Here is a 24,258-nt window from a genome sequence, read left to right on the forward strand (position 1 = left end):
GCTTTTCCCTATTTATGTTTTTAATTCACCTGAAATTTATTTATGTGTGTAGGGTGAGTTGTTTTGGTTATCTATTGTTGTGTAATAAACCACCCGAAATCTCATGGCTTAAATACAACAAGGCATTGTTTTCTTTTTCACAGTTCTGTGGGTTGACCAGGTGGTTCTTCTGCCTCAAAGAACTAATTTTTGGTTTTGCTGATTTTCTCTGTTGTTTATTTCATTTGTTTCCACTCTAATCTTTATTATTTCCTTCTTTAGGCTTCATTTTCTATTCTTCTTCCAGTGTCTTAAGGTGGAAAATTAGGTTATTAATTTGAGATCTTTTTTCTTTCTTAACATAGGCATTTACAGCTATAAATTTCCCTGCAAGCATTGCTTTAGCTGCACTCTCCAAGTTCTGGTAGGTTTTGTCTTCATTTTCATTCATCTCAAAGTATTTTCTGATTTCTCTTTTGATTTATTCCTTGACTCATTGGTTATTTAAGAGTGTGGTGTTTAGGGTCCGGCCCCATGGCGGAGTGGTTAAGTTTACACGCTCTGCCTTGGCAGCCCATGGTTTCGCTGGTTTGGATCCTGGGCGCAGACATGGCACTGTTTGTCAGGCCACGCTGAGGCGGTGTCCCACATGCCACAACTAGAAGGACCCACAACGAAAATTTACGATTATGTACTGGGGGGACTTGGGGAGAAAAACCAGAAAAAAAAAAAAAAGAAGGGTGGCAACAGTTGTTAACTCAGGTGCCAATCTTAAAAAAAGAGCGTGTTGTTTAGTTTTCTCATAATTGTGAATTTTCAAATTTTTTCCTGCTTTTGTTATCTAATTTCATTCCACTGTGGTTAGGGAACACTTTTTATTGTTTCCATCCTGTTAAACTTATTGAGGCTGTTTTATGGCCTGCATATTGTCCATCCTGAAGAATGTCCCATGAGTACTTGAGAAGAATGTAGATTTTGGTGTCATTGGAGGGAGTATTTTAATAATGTCTGTTAGGTCTAGTTGATTTATAGTTGTTCAAGTCTTCTATTTCCTTGTTTATCTTCTGTTTAGTTGTTCCATTCACTATTTTGTCTTTTTTATTTCTTTTTTTTTAAGATTGGCACCTGAGCTAACAACTGTTGTCAATCTTTTTTTTTCCCCCTTCTTCTCCCCAAAGTCCCCCAGTACATAGTGGTATATTCTAGTTGTGAGCGCCTCTGGTTATGCTATGTGGGACGCCACCTCAGCATGGTCTGATGAGTGGTGCCATGTCTGCACCCAGGATCTGACCCAGTGAAACCCTGGGCCACTGAAGAAGAGTGCGCAAACTTAAACACTCAGCCACGGGGCCGGGCCCTGTTCCATTCATTATTGAAAGTGAGGTACTGAAGTCTCCAACTATTAGTTTTGAACTGTCTATTTTGAGTTTTTTCTTTGGTGATGTTCTAGGGTTTATCATACACATCTTAACTTATCAGAATCAGCTTCCACTTTATACTAGCTTAATTCCAATGACATACAGAAACATTACTCTCATAAAGTTCCATTCCATTTTCCCCTCTTTTGATGGCAGTACTGTTATACATGTGATATCTATTAATGTTACAAATCCAACAATACATTGTTACAGTTACTTTAACATCTGTAGTCATTTCCTTAGCCCGTTATAACTTTGCTCTCACTCATCTCCTTTGTGCTGTTATTGGCAAACACACTATACTTCTGTGTGTTATAGGCCCGGGAAGAAAGCCCTCCGACTGGGAGCTGGGAGGAGAGGGAGCCTGTGCTCCTGGCTGCAGTGTCCTGGAAGAGAGCCGCTGCTCTGCTGGGCCGGGAGGGGAAGGAGGGAGTGATCGTCTTTCAAATGCCACAGACTCTTGCCTTCTCACCGAATTCTCACAGATTTTCTTGAAGAATGTTTCTTCATTTGCTGTTTGTCCTTAGGACCATTTCTAGAAGCTTTAGGTGACTGTACTTCAGAAATTAATTTTCACTAGTTTCACAGGGGGGCAGGTCAGTGGAGCTTCTCACACCCGCCACACAGGAGTTGATCTCGGCCTTCATTGCATAGCTTCAGAATAACATCTTGGGCTGGCCCGGTGGCGCAGCGGTTAAGTTCGCACATTCCGCTTCTCGGTGGCCTAGGGTTCGCCAGTTTGGATTCCAAGTGGGGACATGGCACCGCTTGGCACACCATGCTGTGGTAGATGTCCCACATATAAAGTAGAGGAAGATGGGCACGATGTTAGCTCAGGGCCAGGCTTCCTCAGAAAAAAGAGGAGGACTGGCAGTAGTTACCTCAGGGCTAATCTTCCTCAAAAAAACAAACAAACAAAAAACAAAATAACATCTTGATATTTGGAAGAGCAAATCCCTCTTCCGTATTTTTCTTCCAAGTGCCTTAGATAATCTTGGCTCTTTGCTCTTCCATGCAAATTTTAGGACAAGCTTGTTAAATTCCACCAAAAACCTGCTGAGATTCTTATTGAAAATTCTCTGAATTTGTAGTTTAGCCTGGGGAGGATCCATCTTTACAACTGAGTCCTCCTATTAACAAGGATTATTTCTCATTTAGATTTTTTTTTAAAAGTCTTTAAAAAAAGTAATGTAATTTTTTCTATGAAAGTTTTGCACATCTTTTCTTAGGTAAAGTTCTAGGATTTTGCTGCTATTATAAATAATATCTTTAAATTTTTTTATTTTCTACCTTTTTATACCAATGTTTAAGAACATAATTTTAAAAAACTGATCCTGTATTCAGCATTCTTGCTAAACTGTATTATTAGTTTCAATAATTTGACTGTAGAGTCTCTTGGATTTCTATGCAGCTATTTATATTGTTTGAAATGGATGATTTTGTTTCTTTTTATCCATCCCATGAATATTTTATTTCTTTTGCTTTTCTTTTTGTGTGGTCTAGAATTCCAATACAATATGAAAGAGAAATAGCTATGGTAGGCATCTTTTCCTTGTTCCTGATTTTAAAAGAAATGCTTCAAACAATCCATCTTTAATAATAAGGTTTGTACTAAGTTTTTGATATGTAACTTAATCAGGCTGTGGAAGTTTCCTTCCATATCTAGTTTATTAAGAGCTTTTATCATAAAAAATAATATTAGCTAATATTTATTTCATACATACCAGCTGTCAGACATTGTTCTAAGAACTTTACGTGGATTAACTCATTATATGTTCATAACAAATCTCTCAGGTTATTATCCCTATTTCACTATGCGTGAAGTTAAATAATCTGTCCAAGTTCAGTAGTAGAACTAGAATTTGAATCCAGAAGTCTGGCTTAAGAGCCCAGAGTCTTAATCACTTTTCTATATTGCTTCTTAGAATGAGTGTTGAATTTCCTTAAATGCTCTCTTCCTGCATTTAATTTGACCATACGGTTTTTCAAATAACTTGCTAATGTGGCAAATTATATTAATAAATTTTTAAAATGTTAAATCATCTTTAAATTCCTTGGATAAATTCAACTTGATCAAAACATATCATTCTTTTTAAAATACATAGATGGATTTCATTTGCTAATATTTTATTTATGATTTTTACATATACATTCAAAAATGAGACGGACTCACAATTTTCCTTTTCCTGCTGGTTTTGGTACTCAGGTTATACTAGCTAAGCTCATAAATGAGTTGGGCATGCATTTGGTGACATTTCACTCTTCATTTATCAGGCTGATAAATGTCATTAGCACAATAGTTAGCCCAACAGTTTAGACTCCTAGACAATCCAAGCAAATGCTAAGTAGTGGACAAAAGTGCCCAGGGGCATCTGGGCCACTTATTTACAAAGGGCAGTCTAGAATGGCTGAAACTCACAAAACAGCCTGATGAATTCCCTCGCAAAAGGTCCGAAGGTGTCTGATCCCTAATCTGGTCTAAATATTGATGGCTGTCTTTTATTCAACATATCCACACCCAAATAGAACAGAAGTAAGAATACTTTTACTAGTCCCTCACAGTCTACAAATACTTCAATATCTTTTATCTCACTGCAATTACCCCATAGCTCTTTAAGAGCCATATTATTTCCTCCTTACAGATTATCCTGTATTTTAAAGATTATTTAAGTGAACATTACTTAACTAGGCTAATCAGTTAGTAGGGGAAATGAGTTAAAAAATCAAATCTATTTTTCTTCACTTTGATTATATCAAGAAAGCATTTCTTACAGGAGAAGATTCTAGCTCCTACAGTGACAATGATTGGCATCTTAGTTGTTACCAACAGCACCAAGAATGAAATAATAAATTTTCAAAAGGGAGCTGGCAGAGCCTCCATTTCTGTTGATAGTATAGAAATACTCAATTTACTATGAATGTGCTCATAAGAATTATAATATATCTCTAACTTTAGAGGTTATTAATCTATTTTTTAACCAAAAAGTTACTATATCTCTACTAGAGGCCAGGCATTTTTCTAAACACTATGTAGGGTTAGACAAAGTTGAGATAAATAAATAGAGAAAAGTTTCAAATACGATTACTAATAATTTAGAAATATCTTACCATAATGTAGAGCTGTTTGACCCTCATTGTCCTATAAAAGAAACATAATAAATTTTATAAGTTTTAAGTTATTGCAAAAGTATAAAAGCACATAAGCTATAGCAAATATATCTGATATACCAAAGTTCCATAGGTTTATCAGATACAGGAAAAGAAATCAGTTCTTTGAGCCTCACAGTAACTTCTGCCCAAGCCCTCCATCCTGGAGAACGGGAGGATGTTGAATGGTACCTTGTGCACTGCAGCAGCTATAGCAGAGGGACAGGGTAACCAGATCTGCAGATACTAAACCAAAGGGAACCCATTAAAATGTGGCAGTTTGATTACCCAATTAGTGGCAGAAAAACTGACACTGTACATCATTTATCTTGGCTAGCATTATAATATTTTTCTAAGCTTATCCCCAAATCTATGTAAGAAGTCTGTGATTTATAGTAAGAGTTAGCAGCTTTTTAAATCCCTTTTCAAAGATTTACAAATTCCAGGCTCAGAACATTAGGTTTCCTAATCAGATCAAATATCATAAAGAAATGTGATTTCAAAGCACATAAAGTCCTAGAAGTTGTTGAGAAAAATCAAAAGTTCCCACAGACTACTTAGGAAACTCCAACAGTTCAGTTAACTTTTTTTTTCTTTTAAAAATCAAGATATTCTAACTATACTAATTATAGCACATGAGTACTTTTTGGCAATGCTACTTCTTAAACTGAGAGCAGGTGATCACACTACATGAGCAATGAATAACAAAGATTAAGTACAAGTGAAAAATAGAATTTAGTAATTAATTTGATATGAACTCAGTAACATGCAAGGCGATTATGATGCCCCTGGTAATTAAGAATACATGCTTAACCATTATTGTGAATAACTGGCAGAGGGTGGTATTATGACTTACATCAACTATTCCTGGACACACCATAGTCTACCTTTCCCACTTTCTAAAAGCTGAGTTTGGGGGTTGGTTCTCAGAACTTTTTGGCTATTGTTCTCTCTATGTAATCCCTTCAGAAGAAAACTAAAAAGCTGCCACAGGGAACATATTTCTGGTTCAGACAGGTAGTAAGAAGAAGTTTGGTAGGGGTGACAGCTGGTGGGGGTAGGGAGACAACTTTGAGGCAATATAGTTTGATTAAGTTGTCTTCCTACCAGGAAATGGGAGTTCTCAGTGGATCTGGACGGGAGGTGTGGGTGGAGACATGAAAAAAATAATTTTAAGGGACCCTGGAGTAGGGCAGACTTGGCTGAGGTGCAACAGTGGCTAAGTCTGGGATGTCCATTAAGCATCATAAGGATAATAAACTCTAAGAGGAGTAAAAGATGGAAAACAGCACCAAGAAGTCAGGAAGAGAGACCATTTTTGCCTACTTCTTTTTTTTTTTTTTTTTGCATATAAAAAGGTCATTTTGCCATATTTTTTGTTTGGGTATCAGTGCCCTTTAAAACGCTATTATTCAAGCACAAATGATCATGTTTACAAAGTATTTACAATTTCAGTCTTCTTCCTTTATATTTTAAAACACAACAGCTATCCGGTTACAACAGTTAAAAAAAATCATAAAGATTGCAGAAAAGAAAGCATCTGCCTCATTAGGCACCAAATCTGAGCAAGTACCTGCTTGTTTCTTGTCTTTTCCAAAGCAGTCCCTACCTTGCTCCCTGTGCCCTTCCTTTGCCTTGCCCTTAGGGTTAAGGACAGGTAGGGGAAAAGAGCTGAGGCAGCTACAGTAACTAGGATCCAAGTGATGCTTCCGAGGGTGAGCGCAGCAAGGGCAAGCTGTGCTCCAGAGCATTTTGACTTGCCTGGCTGGAGCCAAGGGCAATTTCAGAAGAACTGTACTGCCCATTATGGCTTTAGACTCATATCTCCTTTGCCAGTTTCCAATCTTAATCAGTAAAAGTGTATGTGTGTCTGTAGACACACACCTGCTGGGTTTATACATTCACATTTATAGTTTAAATGTCCAGACAGAAAGCAATTTCAGAAAAGGCTTAATCTATTACTATTTCAGGACTCTACTTATGCATCCATCACGCAAGGTTATATTTTCTACAATTATCCATCTTTAGAAGGTGTGGTTCTCTTGCTATTTGTGCATAACTTGCTTGTTTAATTGCTGTGTTCATAATATACTCAAAGTTCAGTTTCTTTTGATTTCTAATTGCTCATCTTCACTAAGGAGGTGGAAGCATAATTAATTTCTTTTAATTACTTTACCAATAAATACTAAATCTGGATCTCTAGCTCAATTTTCAATTAATTAATTAATTAAAAATATTTATATTTATTGAGCTCCTATTACGTCCCAGTCACTGTTGTAGGCACTTGCTCACTGAGGTGAGCAAGACAGAAAAGGTCTTACATTCTACCGGTAGGGGAAGTAACAAACAAACAAATATACTTAATAATAGGCAGTGATAAGTGCTCTGAAAAAAACCAGCAGAATAGAGTCCAGAGTGATGTGGGGTGCTATTTTAGATAGGGAGGACAAGGAAGGACTCTAAGAGAAGGTAAGTTTACACAGAGAACTGGGGAAGATTCTAGGATAGTCATGTAACCCAAGCTGAGCAAATCAGCACCCATTATCCTCCTGGTCTAAAGTAAGCACGTCACTCAAGCCAAGCCAACTTTAGAGTTTTCTCTCAGGATTTTAAAAAAATGCAGCTAAGGGATGGAAATGTGTGTACAGAGAAGGTCCTTTCCTCTTTGATCAAAAGAAAATGGTATAGTGAAATAAGACAGACACAAGAGGACATTATTCCACTCACATGAAGTACTTAGAGTAGTCAAATTCATAGAGATAGAAAATAGTGGCTACTAGGAGCTGCGGGAGGGAGGAATGGGGAGTTACTGTTTTAATGGTACAGAATTTCAGTTTGCGTTGGTGAAAAAGTTCTGGAGATGGATAGTGGTGATGTTTGCACAACCATGTGGATACACTTAATGCTATGGAATGCCACACTTAAAAATGGTTAATTTTATGGATTAAAGACTTGAATGTAAGACCTGAAACCATGAAACTTCTAGAAGAAAACATAGGCAGTATGCTCTTTGACATTGGTCTTAGCAGCATATTTTCAAGTACCATTTCTGACCAGGCAAGGGAAACAAAAGAAAAAATGAACAAATGGGACGACATCAAACTAAAAAGCTTCTGCACAGCAAAGGAAACCATCAACAAAACAAAAAGACAATCTAACAATGGGGACAAGATATCTGCAAACCATATATCAGATAAGGGGTTAATATCCAAACTATACGAAGAATTCATACATCTCAACAACAAAAAAACCAGCAACCCAATTAAAAAATGGGCAAAAGATCTGAACAGAGATTTCTCCAAAGAAGATATACGGATGGCCAAGAGGCATATGAAAAGATGCTCAACATCATTAGCTAGCAGGGAAATGCAAATCAAAACTACAATGAGGTATCACCTCACCCGGGTCAGAATGGCTGTAATTAACAAGACAGGAAACAACAAGTGTTGGAGAGGATGTGGAGAGAAGGGAACCCTCGTACACTGCTGGTGGGAGTGCAAACTGGTGTAGCCACTATGGAAAGCAGTATGGAGTATCCTCAGGAAATTAAGAATAGATCAATCATGTGATCCAGCTATTCCACTGCTGGGTATTTATCCAAAGAACTTACAATCACAAATGCATAAAGATACTTGCACCCCTATGTTCATTGCAGCATTATTCACAATAGACAAGACTCGGAAGCAACCTAGGTACCCATCAAGGGACGAATGGATAAAGATGTGGTATTTACACACAATGGAATACTACTCAGCCTTAAGAAATGATGAAATCCAGTCATTCGTGACAACATGGATGGACCTTGAGAGTATTATGCTAAGTGAAATAAGTCAGAGGGAGAAGGTCAAATACCATATGATCTCACTCATAAGTAGAAGATAAAAACAACGACAAACAAATACATAGGAATGGAGATTGGACTGGTAGTTACCACAGGGGAAGGAGCGATGGGGGAGGGTAAAAGGGGTGATTAGGCTCACATGTGAGGGGATGGACTGTAATTAGTTTTTGGGTGGTGAACATGATGTAATCTACACAGAATTTAAACTATATTACGATGTACATCTGAAAGCTATGTAATGTTATAATCCAATGTTACTGCAATAAAAAAATAAATAAATTTTAAAAAAGGGTTAATTTTATGGTATGTATATTTTACCACAGGTTTTTTTTTTGGTAAGGAAGATTCACCCTGAACTAACATCTGTTGCCAATCTTCCTCTTTTTGCTTGAGGAAGATTGTCCCTGAGATAACATCTGTGCCAATCTTCCTCTATTTTGTATGTGGGACGCTGCTGCAGCATGGCTTGATGAGCAGTGTGTAGGTCCATGCCCAGGATCCAAACCTGCGAACCCTGGGCCGCCAAAGCAGAGTGAGTGAACTTAACCACTATGCTACCAGGCTGGCCCCATTACCACAATTTTAAAAAAAAGAAAAGAGAAAGTAAAAGGTGTGAGCCAAAAATTGCAAGTGGCAATGCTGCTCACTTCTTGGAGAAAACCAGTCTGCAGTAGAAGAGAATGAAACATTCACAAAGAAAAAAGCAGCAGTGAGAGATGGAGAGAGAATAAGAGTCTCTGGCTCTTGTCATTCCAACTCCAGCCTTGACTTCTTGGTTAGGTGAGCCAACAACAACAAAATGCTCCCTAGACAAACGTGATCTTCTTGTCACTTGCAAACCAGAGCTCTCACTAATACAGAATGCAAGGCAATTTATGACCTGATCCTGGTCATCTTCCTCCCAATTCCTTGTCCTCCCAACTTTGTGACTGCTAATTCCCAATAAAAATACCTATCTGGACTCCCACAGCTGTAAATGCTCTTCACTCTGCTTGAAAACTATCCCCCAACCTTTAAAGATAGTGTCTTGCTCTTTTCTCATATTTTAAAATTCATCTTTGATATATATGAACATTTTAAAAAGACTTATAGTCCCTGTATTTCTTTTATTTGAGTTCACTGAACGCAGACGTGATGTTCTCGTGCTGCCTGAGATCTGCTTATTGTTGATTGCTTCCTGTGTGCTTTATAATTTTGGACTGTAAATTCATTTTAAGTGGGGTTTTATCTGTGAAAAATTCTGTGCTATGTTCCCTGGATTGAGGGTCTGTCCGCCAGAACGACTTTGCTTTTATTTCTGCCAGGCACTGCAGACAGAGCATCAGTCTGAGATCCCGATGTCAGTTTCTCAGCTTGGAGATTTCCAAATACTTAAGTCGCATAAATTGAAAAACAGCAAACCTCTCTCCCACCCCACCTCCCACTCCTGGGCTTGGAGCACAGGCCAAGACAAACTCTCCACGTCAATTCTGTGTTGATGGCAGATTCTTTTAGTCTACTTTTCCCCTGATGGTGGTTGGTGGTCTTTGAGATCTCTACCGCATGGGAATTGAGATTAGCAAATCCTTTCATGGCAGCCCAGTGATGAAATTTATCACTTTCCTTTTAAAGCTTTGGGTTTTTTTTTTAAACTTTAAGGCTTATTACTTTGTTTCTCAGCTGTGCTTGTTTTGGCCCTTGGAAAGTTACCTTGCTTTTATGTAAACTCTGCTATGCATTAAAGAGATGCTTGTTATATTTTATTCTGCATTTCTGGGTATCGTATGCTGGGAGAATTTTCAGGTTATTTAGCGTGTAATCTTATAGGAAAAGGAAATCCCCTCAACCTTTAAGACTCACTTCCTCTTCTTCAGGAAACCTCACTGACTCCTCAGGTGGGGTTTAGGTGCCCCTCTTTTCAACTTCTCTGGCAGAGTATACACACTATACATACTTATCTGTCTCTTCTACTAAGACTGTAAACTTCTTGTAGGCAAGTACCACGTCTTTCATCCAGTGCTTATCACAGTGTCTTGCATATAGTGTGTGCTCAATAAATGTCCATGAAATGAGAGAATGAATATATTACTTTAATCTTTCCACATCAGTTTACTCTTTTTTTTTTTTTTTTTAAAGATTGGCACCTGAGCTAACATCTGTTGCCAACCTTTTTTCTTCTTCTTCTTCTCCCCAAAGCCTCCCATACCTAGTTGTATATTCTAGTTGTGAGTGCCTCTGGTTGTGCTATGTGGGATGCTGCCTCAACATGGCCTGATGAGTGATGCCATGTCTGTGCCCAGGATCTGAACTGAGGAAGCCCTGGGCCACTGAAGCAGGGTGCACTAACTCAACCACTAGACCACGGGGCCGGCCCCATCATCAGTTTATTCTTTAATCCTTTGAACTTTTTCCTTTTCCTGAACTTCTAAAAATAAGTTCCCACACACTTCCTACAGTGTGGAGTATCATGCCAGATGTAATCATCCAATGAGGTCCTAGACAATGATGAACAGTATACTTAGTTTACAGTTAACTAGGTACAAAATCACTACTATTGTCAGTTTGACTCCTAGATTCTTTTTTCTTCAATATATGCACATAACAAGTTGGTCTCTCTTGAATATATACAGATTATTTCTCTCCTCACATTTATACTTCACTAATCCTTTATTTTTGATCATGTAACCATTTTATTAATAATTATTTTCTTTAAGGACTTAGTTTTCTTCTATCTCCAGATTCGGTACTACCCTATATCAAACATAAGTATACTTTTTTATTCTACAAAATGAAATATTGATGAATAATTAATATTTTTCTCAGAACTGATAAACAGGAAACACTGTCTATTTTATCCCTTTAACATTAAGCCATTAATAACACTGCTGTTTTCTGTGCATAAAACTCTGTAGCCAAGTCCTGATTTTTATTCCTACTGCTAAATGCATTTTACTAAACCGAATCAAGAACCATATTTTCAAGTCAAGATATACATATTTTGCAGTCATGGAAATAACATGCTTCCTGATGTTCTCTACGAGGATAAAATCCTCCTGAATGTTACTGGATTTCTTTTTTGTGGCCATGGAACTATTGATACTGTAATTCAACTCAGACTTGACCTACCACCTTTACCAACGTTAGTTCTGCAGATACAGTAGTAAGCAGCACAAAGCACCAAAAGAGTAATAACAGGCTGCATAGAGGGGACGGATTTTCCCATGTGGCTAATGAGAGATTTTGTTCTTATCCAGTAATTTGATATTCAAAATATAAATTTTATTTTAAAAATAGTATTTCAAGTGAATATATGATAAGGGAGGCACTCAAGAAAATTGTGAGGAATTAGAAGTAGTGATAAAAATTATGAGTAATATAATTTTGAATAACATTTAACATGATTTTTAAGCTTAGAATGTATTGCTTCTCTTTATCTATAAGATCTGCAACTCTATAATAGAATATGATTAAACTAATCTGATAATTTAGAAGTTTGAAAATGTACTTTATGATTATTTGTCTAAGAATTTTTCTAGAGACCTGAGTTAAGCCTTCAGTTGAAGGTTACAGACATTGAAGAAAAAAAGAAGTAGGTATAGTAACACCTCACTTGATTGGCATCTTTAGCAAGTGAAAAACCTGTCAGCAGGTTTTTCAAATAACTGCAACATTACCCTTTGAGCATGCAAATATTAAAAACACCACACATATATACCTTCCAAAGTATCTTACTTCTTCTTATTGTTCTACATGAAGAATGTGGAAGAAGATTTAACCTTTCCTTGATTATTCAGAGTTAATATCATGAACTGGTGATGTCCCTCTATGTCTGGCACCAAGTAAATGTCTGGGAACATGAGTGAGCAAAACCTCACTTATTATACATGCTATAACATAAAGGATGCCCTCATGGGGTCTTCATCAAGGTATATACAGCTATTTGGCTTTCACTAAATAGCCCTAGATTACTTTTGCTTTTTGTTGAGTTTGACTTTAGTCTTTTATTTTTAAGAGCTTTTCCTCAGTCATAGGAGTACCAAATATCCTTTATTACTGTCAGTGTGCCTAGACTCCTGACATTTTCTACTTCTGCTGAGGGCTGGTAATCAGACAAGTAAGTTGCTCCAGTTGTGTCTAAAATTAGGAAACAGTCTTTGAGTGATGGTCTCACAACATGATTGGTGGTAAGCTTTATCACAGATTGGTGTATTTTATTTTATCTTGGTTTTGAGCTATATTCTCAATCAGTGACTTTCAATATGTGTATATTTTTTACACTATTGAAGCTTTTGTGCAAATGGAATCTGGAGTGACGAGAACTGAGGCAAATATCAAAGTAGCACAGCTTCGGCTGAGAAGGGCAGTAACGTGGAGCCCCTGAACGCCTGGCATCCTTGCCTCTCCACCAGTTGCCAGCATCATCACCGGAAGTTTGAAAATCACTTTCTAGAGACTTGAGAAGGCTGGGTAACAAGCTTCTGGATAAATTAGATGTGACTGTTTCACTTGCTCTCATTCTGTCTCTGCATACTTGTCTGATCCTCCACAAAATAGTGGAACATGACAAGAAAATGACTAAAAAGAAAACAACCAAAGGTAGCACTTACTGATCACTCATCCCTTTTAAGGGAACCGAGCAGATTCACGTCTACAGAAATATTCTCAAGAACAACTTTGCTTTGGGAGCTAAAGCTAAGATGACTGCATTGACTTCAACATGTTATGAAAATTGCTGGAGAGAGAGGGAGTGGTGTAAAACAGGCACAGTGTAAGTGAGCAGTTGAAACTAAAGAACGGATAATGTATGTGCTGTGCCCACATGGTGGCCCTCTAATCATTCAGACTCATGAGACTACCACTGAACACACCTGGCACCAGTTTATACAGAAGGACTTCAGACAGAAACCTTTCAGAACTTGCCATCAGGGCAATGTCAGACTGGAGTCCTTGCAGTAATTCATGTGACAGCTTGTTTAGCCACCCAGGAACTATCTTCTCTCTAGGAGACACAGCTCAGGTACAAGGAGAAGAGATCCATACTGGTGGATATGGGGTCTATCTTGGCTTAGAAGCCCTGCTGCTAACTATCAAATCCACTGCCTCAGTACAAAGCTCCATCATGTCTACACGGACTAACGCCGTCACTTTGCGTGTGTCCCTCTCCCTCCTCCCACTGCGGGCCACTCCAATCTATTCCTCAGACGGCAGTTAGAGTGACCTTTTCAAAAATTAAATTAGACCACGTCACTATCTTGGTTTAATATCCTCCAATGGTTTCCCATTGCTCTCAGAATAAAGTCCAAAACACTCACCATGACCTAGGACAACAGTTTTTAAACTTTTTGGTCTCAGAGCCCTTTTACAGTAAGTCTTCAAAATTACTGAGGAGCTCATAGAGTTTTTGTTTTTGTTTACGTGGTTTAAATCTATCAATATTTACCATATTAGAAATTAAAGTTGAAAAATTTAAAAACTATTACATGTTACTATAGGTAATTTTTTAAATGAAGGTATATTTTTCAAAAGAAAAGAAAACATAAGAAGAAGAATGGCATTATTTCATTTTTGCAAAACTCTTTAATGTCTGGCTAAATAGAAAATAAGTGGATATTCATATCTACTTCTGCATTCAATCTGTTGTGATATCATGTCATGTGGTCTCTCAAAAATGTCACTGCATACTCATGAGAGAATGAGTGTAAAAAGGGCAAATAATGTCTTCATATCATTATGAAAACAGTAATGACTTTATGGATCCCCTGAAAAGATCACAAGGACTCCCAAAGGTTCCCGTGCCATACTTTGAGAACCACTGGGCCTAAGAAACCCTGTGTAATTTAGCCCTGCCTAGCTTTCTAATCTGATCTCATAAAACGTTTGTCCTGCTCCCCGCACGGCTGGCTCCTCCCTCACCCTTCAAGTCCCAGCCAGGCATCTCTGTAGAGGAAGTCCTCCCTGACTACTTGCTTCAAAGAGGTCGCCTCCTATTGTTACTCCTCAGTTCAATTCCTTGGTTGTTTCTTTCATAGCATTTATTACAACTGTAGTTTAAAAATGTATTTATCTGTCATCTTCATTTGATTACGAGTTCCAAAAGGGCAGGAACCACATCTTACTTTTGACCGTGATATTCCTAGCACCTAGCATAGTGTCTGCCACACAGCAAACACTCAAACACTTTACTGAGTGAATGAATAAATGAATCATGCATTTGTACAAATATTTATCTGCCAAGGATATTCACTGCTTACATTTATTCATTAACAGATATTTACTGAGTACCTACTATGTGCCAGGCACTGTTCTAAGTGCAGTAAAAAAGACAATCATCTCTACTCTAGTTTTGAAGGAGGGGGATATAGAAAATAAAGTAAGTAAAATCCATAAAATGTTAGAGAACGATAACCACTATAGAGAAAACTAAAGCAGGAAAGGAGAGAGGATGCTGGAGGCAGCATAGAATGATTTCAATTTAAAATAAGGTAGTCAACATAGGCCTTACTGAAAAGATTACTGGGAGTGAAAAACCTGAAGGTGGTGAGGGAGCAAGGTGCATGAATATCTGGGGGGAAAGCAACAGACGGAGCAAGATAAGCAAGTACAAAGGCCCTGAAATGGTTAAATGCCTGGCATGTTTCAGAAACTAAAAAGGGGCCAATGTGTGGCTGGAGCAGAGTGAGCAAGTTAGATGAGTAATAGGGGATAAGGTGTGAGAGGCAATAGAGGGCCAGACAGCAAAGGGTCTTGTGGGCCATTGTAAGGATTTGGGCTTTTATTTTGAATTCAATGGGAGGTCACAGGAGGGTTCTGAGCAGAGCAGTAACTTTATTTTCTTTATGGGTTAAGAGGATCACTCCGGCTGCTAGGTTGAGAATAGACTGAAAGGTGGCAGGAAGACCAGGTTGGAAGCTTACTTCAACCACCCAGACAAGAAATGATGGGGACTTGGGCCAAAGTGCTAGCAAAGACAAAGCGAGAAGTGGTAGATTCTGGACATACGAAGGTAGATGGAATAGGATTTGCTGATAGATTGGATATTAATGTAAGAAAAAGAGAGAAGTTAAGGATTCCACCAAGAATGGGGCCTGAGCAAGAACCTGGCCTGAGCAACAGGATGTAATTGCCATTAACTAAGATGGGAAAGACGTGGGGAGAAGCAAGTTTTGTGGGTAAGATCCAGAGTTTGGTTTTGGACATATCAACTTTGGGATGTCTATCAGACATGCTAAGATAGATGTCAAGTAGGCAGTTAGATATCTAGGTCTGAAGTTCAGGAGAGAGGTAGGGGCTGGAGACATAAATTTGAGATTTGTGAGCATATAATTAAAGCCCAGAGACTGGATGAGATTACCAGAGGATTGGATACAGAGAAAAGAAGAGATCCCAGGACTGACTCTTCCACTCTGAGACAACTCTTTCATACTTCCTCTGAAAACGTACTGTGATTGCTGAGCAGCCGTGGGGTCCACTTGAGATGAGTGGTTATAAACCTGAAGTGAGGACAGATGCGTATTTACCTCCTGTCACCTTTAGCAGCATAGGTACAGGCATGGAAGAGTAGGAGAATTAATTTAAACACCTATTTTCTGAAAGCCTACTACAAACCAGGAAGACAATGATAAATAAATCAGTTATAGTCTTTGCCTTCATGGAGTTTAGCATCTAGCTTATATATTGCAAAAGAGAACCACCTAAACATCTTAACTGTAGAATGGCTACAGTATGATACACTTGTATGACAGAATACTAGGCAGCCATTAGAAATTATGTTAAAGAAGACTATCTATGGATATGAAAAGACGTTCATGATAAGTAAATAAAGTTGGTTATAAAACCATCTACAGTATGATCTCATTTTTGTTTTTAAACTATGTTACCTCCCTATAAAAAAAATAAGGAAAGCATCAGAAGTGGTAACAGGGGTTATCTCAAGGGCAAGATTATGGATGACTGAAATCTTTTTCTTTATACTTATTTGTATATTGTAAAAATTTCTAAAACATATTGATATTACTTTTGCAATAAGAAAAAGTTACTATTCTCTCTGAATCTGAATACCAACTATATGTTTACAAACATTTTTCAAAGATTCTAATTATTATGTAGCTATTTCCAATAAAAATTCAGCAAACCAATTAAAACCACGGTTACTTATAAATGGCTCTTCACAATTACAAGCGTGACAGGGTTACCTTCCATGCCCCTGGTCACTTCTTGTTTGCCATGTTCCTCAGATCACCATGCCTAATTTGGGGCTTTGGAGTTCAGATGCTGTGGGCTGAAGTGTTCATATGTTTAACGTGAAATATTGAGATTTTTGATCTTTCAACTCAGAGCATGTCCACCCAGAAATCAATTAGAGCAGGGACCTGAACATAAGAACCATGACTCTAATCACGAAATTGATTGCCAAGTGGGGAATAGAAAGACAGGAGGACGACCAAGTTGTCTTCTAATTCTATTATCTTTTCTGTCTTCCAAGAGTACTAGAGAAAAGGAGCAGGCTTTAAAAAGAAGACATCAAGAATTTTCCTCAGTTCTGAACTGTTTATATGTCTAAGTACATTGATGTGGTCTAAAGAATAGATATTTGGGTAAAACAAGGAAAGGATGACTATTTAAATTACTACTCTAATTAAACTGTAGTCTTTAGGGACCGATACGTAAATTCTTCTCCTTTTATTATCTTTTGTATGCCTAGCACATAACAAGCACTCAAGAAATGTTCAATTACTGAACTCTTTATGACTCACTAACTAGCCTGTTCCGTTTTTAATCACTATTAATAGTTATTTTAAATCAACTACTCTATTATAATATTCTTACTATTATGAGTATGATGCTTTAATAAAACACATCTTGAATCTGCAAAATCTTTACCTCTGTTATTCCTCTGAGTGTTAAAGTGAAATTTGCATTAAAGCAAGAATATGACCCCAAACATTTTTTCTTGGTAACCTCAAGTAGGATGTAGGAACCCAAACCTTAGTCTTTATAAACATTCTGTTTTAAAATATATTACAAAGAATAAATGGAATTGAATGTCAAGAATGAGTAAGTGAAAGCTTTTACTCATCTGGTTTACAACTTATATCAGCTAATTTTTCTAAATTTAAGTTGATTAAATTTTTTGGTTGTTTCATTTCAAATGACCACACCAGAAGAGGGCTGTTTGTCATGGTTATTTATGGTTTTCCTTTCTGTTTTAGCTTAAAAGAAATGTTCAAATTTAATAAATATAGAGTTATTATAAACAGCAGCAAAAACAATTCCAATAAATTCAAATTGGTCATACATTTGAAATCTTTGTAAGGGATTATGCATTGGGCAAAATAAAAATACTCAGTTGAATTAAAAATAAACTCACATAAAGTTAAAATATAGAAAAATGCAACCATGCTTAAAATTCAAACTACAAAACAGAGAAATGTGTAATCCCTACACCGTAACTAGATATCGTTTCTATTTCCAAATAAATAATAAAAATACAGGGGCTGGCCCCAAGGCCGAGTAGTTAAGTTCGCGTGCTCTGCTTTGGCAGCCCAGGGTTTCACCAGTTCAGATCCTGGGAGCAGACATGGCACTGCTTATCAGGCCATGCTGAGGCGGCGTCCCACACAGCACAACCAGAGACACCGACAACCAGAACATCCAACTATGTACTGCGGGAACTTTGGGGAAAGGAATAGGAAAAAAAAAAGACTGGCAACAGATGTTAGCTCAGGGGCCAATCTTTAAAAACAAACAAAAAAATAATAATAATAAAAATACATAAGGCAAATGAATAACAAAATAATACAGGAAATTTAAAGACCCAGATTCTCAAATAAGAAAAGGAAAAATGTGCTGATGATCACTCTGTGGTTCTTTACTGTTACATTACCTATAAGCAGGAGAATCATGGATGGCCCCCTCCAGCTGGCCTGTTCCTGTTCTGACTTTTGTAGGACTCTAAAGTATCATGCACTACTCTGAGACTGGAGCCACTAACGAGGAGCAGCCAATCTTCTTCATAACTTTGGGTAGAACCTGAACCTTCACAATCCTTACTTAACACTTCCTCTCTCTCATGCCCCTTCATGCTTTACCTTGTACTATTTACGAATACGTCTGTGTTCTCTTGCTCTTTTAAAGGTAAGAACCATGGCACAGTTTAACTTTATAGACCCCTATTTTCCTTCATCCCTTGTATCTAGCACAAAACTTTACATGAAATAAAAGTTAAATAAGACTAAAGAAAAATAAACTACTTGCAGGAAAATCAAATATAGTTATACCTCACTAAGCCAGGCACTTGATTTTTTACATTCTCAAGTACTTGGAATACGACCCAAAGTATGGGGAAAAGTGCTGATAAGGACCATATCGAACATATTGTGAGTAGCTGGCTCATTGTATAGAAGCATTCTTCTAGCTGTTTTGAGACAGCAATGAAAGGCCAGTCCTTGCCTATGAAATATGAGATGCAACAGGAGGAGAAGAGATATGGAAAGTGAAAAGTGAAGGAAAGCAAGGAGTAGAGAGCAGAAATAGCAAGAGGGCAGCAGAGCCTAATGGTAATTAGAAGAAAAAATGGGGGCAGCAGTAGCAGCAGCCAGCAGAAATTAGAAGCTGTGACAGAGGTGGCAAGTTGCAGACACTTCAGGCCACGGAGAATAGCCGGCCATAAAAAGCGTTGGGCTGCATGCCAGCCAGTAGATTTTCGCAATCTCAAGAGGGAAAGAGAAGCTTTAGCTTCACACCATCTATAAATACCCATGGTGTAGTATGATTTAAGAAGGAAGCAATGAAGTACAGAATATGTTTTAGAAAAAATATTTCATAGAAAAAGTTAAAAATAAAAAGCAGAATGTAACTGATCAGCTATTTGACACCAACACTAACCTAGAATGTTTAACTTTCCCAAAGGTGCTAGACAGTTGAGAGTTTATTACAGTAAGGAAAGAAAAAGGACCAAACACTGGCTGAATAGCTATTGTTGGATGGAAATTTTACGTTCCTCATTTATTTTAATCCTCACAACCTGCTACATAAATATTTTTATTCCCATTTTCAAGCTGAGTAAAATGAGGCTCAGAAAGATTAAATATAACTTGCCCAAGGTCCCAGGCTCTTTCTGATATCAAAATACGTGTTTTCTCAACCATAATAGGCTACTGAAAAGGGGAAGGGGGAATCAACACAAATAAATACAAGTAAGGAGAAACGAGGTTAAAATTGTAATTTTTGCAGGTTAAACACAATAGGTAGCCTATGTTACAGTCTCACACACAGCAAGCTTGCGTAATTCCTATTAACCATAATCTCAAACATCACAGTCAGAGAGTGACTAATCTCACTCTTAAGACTACACACTCATCTCCACTTCTCGATTGACAGCTGTACTTTTTCAAGTATGCATATTTTGAGAAGCTTAGTCTATATATTTTAAAAAGTTTAAAAAGTTAACTTACTAAAATGGTCTAGCATTCAAAGTTATGTACATAACTGCTTTCTCTTCTGAAGGGTGTCTTGCTTTCTGCATTAGTGTCCTATAATTCTATAGAGTAAAACTCACACCTCAATCCACTCTATTCTAAATCCCTTGTATGATAAATAATCAGACACAGTGGAGAAACCTAAGAAATGATTCTTTCTGTTCATACTATTCACTCTTTACTTTCACAATGAAAATTTTCCTTTTGCTAGGTCCACAGAACAGTTCCCCATCCACAGAAGATGCTATGAAATAGGCCCTTTCATTTGCTGCTGGTAGGAGCATAAAGTAGCATAACACTTAGAAACAGTTCATTGCCTCTGGTTTAGCATTTCTAGAATCTATTTTAAAAAATACTTCAAATATTTCAAAAGCTTTACGAAAGAAGAGTTCATTCCAGTATTATCCAGAATAACAAAAAACTGGGAACAATTTAATGTCCAACAATATAGGAAAAGTTAATAATACATCAGTTGAGTTGATTATTAAGAAGCAATTTAAAATGATGGTCATACAAGAGAGCCAACAACATACAAGGAGAAAGGAAAGTCTCTTCAATAAACGGTGCTGGGAAAACTGGAGAGCCACATGCAAAAGAATGAAAGTGGACCATTATCTTACACCATACACAAAAATTAACTCAAAATGGATTAAAGACTTGAATGTAAGACCTGAAACCATGAAACTTTTAGAAGAAAACAAAGGTAGTACACTCTTCGACATCGGTCTTAGCAGCATATTTTCAAGTACCATGTCTGACCAGGCAAGGGAAACAAAAGAAAAAATAAACAGATGAGACTACATCAAACTAAAAAGCTTCTGCACAGCAAAGGAAACCATCAACAAAACGAAAATACAACCTAACAATTGGGACAAGATATTTGCAAACCATATATCAGATAGGGGTTAATATCCAAACCATACGAAGAACTCATACATCTCAACAACAAAAAAACCAACAACCCAATTAAAAAATGGGCAAAAGATCTGAACTCACATTTCTCCAAAGAAGATACACAGATGGCCAAAAGGCACATGAAAGGATGTTCAACATCATTACCTATCAGGGAAATGCAAATAAAAACTACAATGAGATATCACCTCACTCCTGTCAGAATGTTTATAATTAACAAGACAGGAAACAAGTGTTGGAGAGAAGGGAACCCTCATACATTGCTGGTGGGAGTGCAAACTGGCGCAGCCACTATGGAAAACAGTACGGAGATTTCTCAAAAAATTAAGAATAGAACTACCATATGATCCAGCTATTCCACTGCTGGGTATTTATGCAAATAACATGAAAACATGAATGTATAGAGATACATGCACCCCTACGTTCACTGCAGCATTATTCACAATAGCCAAGACTCGGAAGCAACCTAGGTGCCCGTCAAGGGACGAATGGATAAAGAAGATGTGGCGTACATACACAATGGCATACTACTTAGCCATAAGAAACAATGAAATCTGGCCATTTGTGACAACATGGATGGACCTTGAGGGTATTATGCTAAGCGAAATAAGTCAGAGGAAGAAAGTCAAATACCATTTGATCTGACTCATAAGTAGAAGATAAAAACAACAGCAATCACATAGAGACAGACTGGATTGGTGGTTACCAGAGGGGAAGGGGGAGGGAGGAGGACAAAAGGGGTGATCAGGCACATGTGTGTGGTGATGGATTATAATTAGTATTTGGGTGGTGAACATGATGTAATCTACATTGAAACTGAAATACAATGATGTATGCCTGAAATTTATATAATGTTATAAACCAATGTTATCACAATAAAAATACATATATTTTAAAAAATAAATACATAAAAAAGAAGAAGACAAAAAAAACGATGGTCATAAAGTACTTATAACTTAGAAAATCATCCCAATATTATTAGGGTAATACAGAGGAATAAAAAATGTTTTTATAATAAGATCTCAACTACGTAAAGCAAGCAAAGAAACAAAAAAAAAACCCCATGGTATACTGAAAATATTTTTAAAAATCGACTACAATGTAAATAATAGGTATAGGTCTACACAGTCTTTTTCTTCTTTTTATGTCTGTGTATATTCTAAGATTTCTATTATGAGCAGGTACCATCTTTATAATGGAAAAATAAAACACCATGAATTTTTCAAAGTTACATTCTTTACAATATAGCAAAGTCTGGCCTGTAGCAACTCCCTGAAAACTAGCTGGAAATTTGGAATCCTGAAGCCAAAACTTTAGAAATCCATTTGAAGTTGAGAGATGTGGTAAGTATACCAGGTGAGAGAAACAGGTATCAAATGCTGACAGGCTAGATCAGTTGAATGTAGCAAGATGAGAGAATATAAGATCCTGTACTAAGGACCAAACAGTCACAAACTATAGTGTGGAGGAAACACCTTAGGAGAAGCATAAATAGAAGACACAGGGGCTTTAGTAAGCAGTAAGCTCAGTCAGTTTGATGTAGCTACTCAAAAACAAATTACATTTTAGAAATGTATTAATAGTTGGATAATGTTCGAATGAGGAATGGATAATGTTAGAAGTGACAGGACCTGTGGCAGGCAGAATTCTAGGATTACCTCCAATGACCCATACCCTTGTATAAACCCCTCCTCTTGAGTGCAAGTAGGACCTGTGAATATGATAGAACACACTTCCAGGATGGAGGACAGAGATAGAATGGAAAGAGCTGGCCCTAGAGAAGCAAACAGCCATGTTAGTCATGTTGCGAACTGCCTACAGAGAGGGATGTTCTCTAGGAGCTGAGGGCCTCAGTCCTACAACCACAAGTAAGTGAATTCTGCCAATAATCTGAATGAACCTGGAAGAGGACATCAAGCTCCAGATAAGAACCCAGCATGGCTGGAACCTGAAAGACCCTGAGCAGAAGACCCAGATAAGCCATGCCTCAACCCCTGACCCATGCGGCCTGTAAGACAATAAACATGTACTGTTTTAAGTTGCTGAATTTGTGGTGATGTGTTATGCAGCAATAAAAATCTGATACAGTGCTATTCTCTGTTCGGGTCAGATGATTCTTGCAGTGTTTGTAGTATTGAATCTGGGTGAAAAATATCGTAAAAGGTATAAATAAAGAGCTTGAAAAAGGCTTTGGTTGGATGGTGAAATAATTTTAAATCATGTCATGTTAGGTATGAAAGAGAAAATATCTGAAAACAGAGGAATTAAGTTTTCTTTTATATGGTTCCACACATTGTAGAAGCAGGAAGTGTGTGAGAAAATTAAAGGAGTCAGATATTTAATTTTCTAATAGAAAGACGTTTCTAAGTGTAAAAAAGCTGCTTTAAAATTCCTTGAACTCCCTATCCCTGAAAGTTTTCACACTTAGAAAGATGACTGATTAGTAGGCACAGTATAGAGAGAATCTAAGCATTTCTAAGTGGTCTGATTAATAACCTTTAAAGACTGTCTCTTTCTCAGGCATTTGCATCTTTAAATACTGTATGTAAATAAAAAGGTACTTTCTATTACAGTTCGAAAATATGCAGTGCCTGGTATATTATAGGCAGCTAGTAAATATTTGTTGAATGAATAAATGAACAAATGAAAAAATAATGAAAGAAAGAGGTGAAGATATTAATATGGTAAGACCTAATTATCTTTTAATTTTTGGGGGGGGTAAAATTAAAAATAAAACCTTGATGATAATGAGGGAGGCAGCAGCTACCTCTGGAAGAAAGAGCTACAGTAGTCCCCGCTTATCCGCAGTTTCGCTTTCGATGGTTTCAGTTACCATGGTCAACCACAGTTCGAAAATATTAAATGGAAAATTCCAGAAATAAACAATTCATAAGTTTCAAATTATGCACCGGTCTGAGTATCGTGATGAACCTTGTGCCATCCTGTCCGGGATGTGAATCATCCTTTTGTCCCGTGTATCCATGCTATAAATGCCACTCACCTATTAGTCACTTCGTAGCCGTCTCAGTTATCAGATCTTCTGCAGCAGTACTGCAGTGCTTGTGTTCAAGTGACCTTTATTTTACTTATTAAAGGCCCCAAAGCACAAGAGTAGTGATGCTGGCAATTCAGATACAACACAGAGAAGCTGTAAAGTGCTTCCTTTAAGTGAAAAGGTGAAAGTTCTTGACTTAATAAGGAAAAAAAAGTTGCACGCTGAGGTTGCTAAGACCTACAGTAACTTTTATTATAGTACATTGTAATGATTGTTCTATTTTATTATTAGTTATTGTTGTTAAATCTCTTACTGTGCCTAATTTATAAATTAAACCTTACCATAGGTATATACGTGTAGGAAAAGACAAAGTACCTATAGAGTTTGGTACTATCGGAGATTTCAGGCATCCAGTGGGGGTCTTGGAACGTACGCTCCATGGATGCAGGGGGACTACTGTATGTTTTTCTCTAGCAAACAAGACCATATAGGAAAACGGAAACAGCCCTG

The 24,258-nt window shown here is 37.3% G+C and overlaps 1 protein-coding gene across 4 annotated transcripts in view; it reads right to left on the reverse strand.

The window, feature by feature from the left end:
• Window positions 1–24,258, reverse strand: part of ACBD6 (acyl-CoA binding domain containing 6) — a 180,622-nt gene that overhangs the window by 28,266 nt on the left and 128,098 nt on the right. For 2 of the 4 annotated variants that reach the window (XM_070267827.1, XM_070267828.1), the window contains 2 exons: window positions 20,838–20,900; window positions 4,506–4,536 (listed from right to left, as the gene is read on the reverse strand). In XM_070267827.1, the coding sequence (XP_070123928.1) occupies window positions 4,506–4,536; window positions 20,838–20,900 (94 nt within the window). The remainder of the gene's footprint in view (window positions 1–4,505; window positions 4,537–20,837; window positions 20,901–24,258) is intronic. The other 2 variants (XM_023640650.2, XM_070267829.1) reach the window with 1 other exon arrangement.

Source organism: Equus caballus, chromosome 5 (genome assembly GCF_041296265.1).
Source record: "Equus caballus isolate H_3958 breed thoroughbred chromosome 5, TB-T2T, whole genome shotgun sequence".
Lineage (NCBI taxonomy): Eukaryota > Metazoa > Chordata > Mammalia > Perissodactyla > Equidae > Equus > Equus caballus.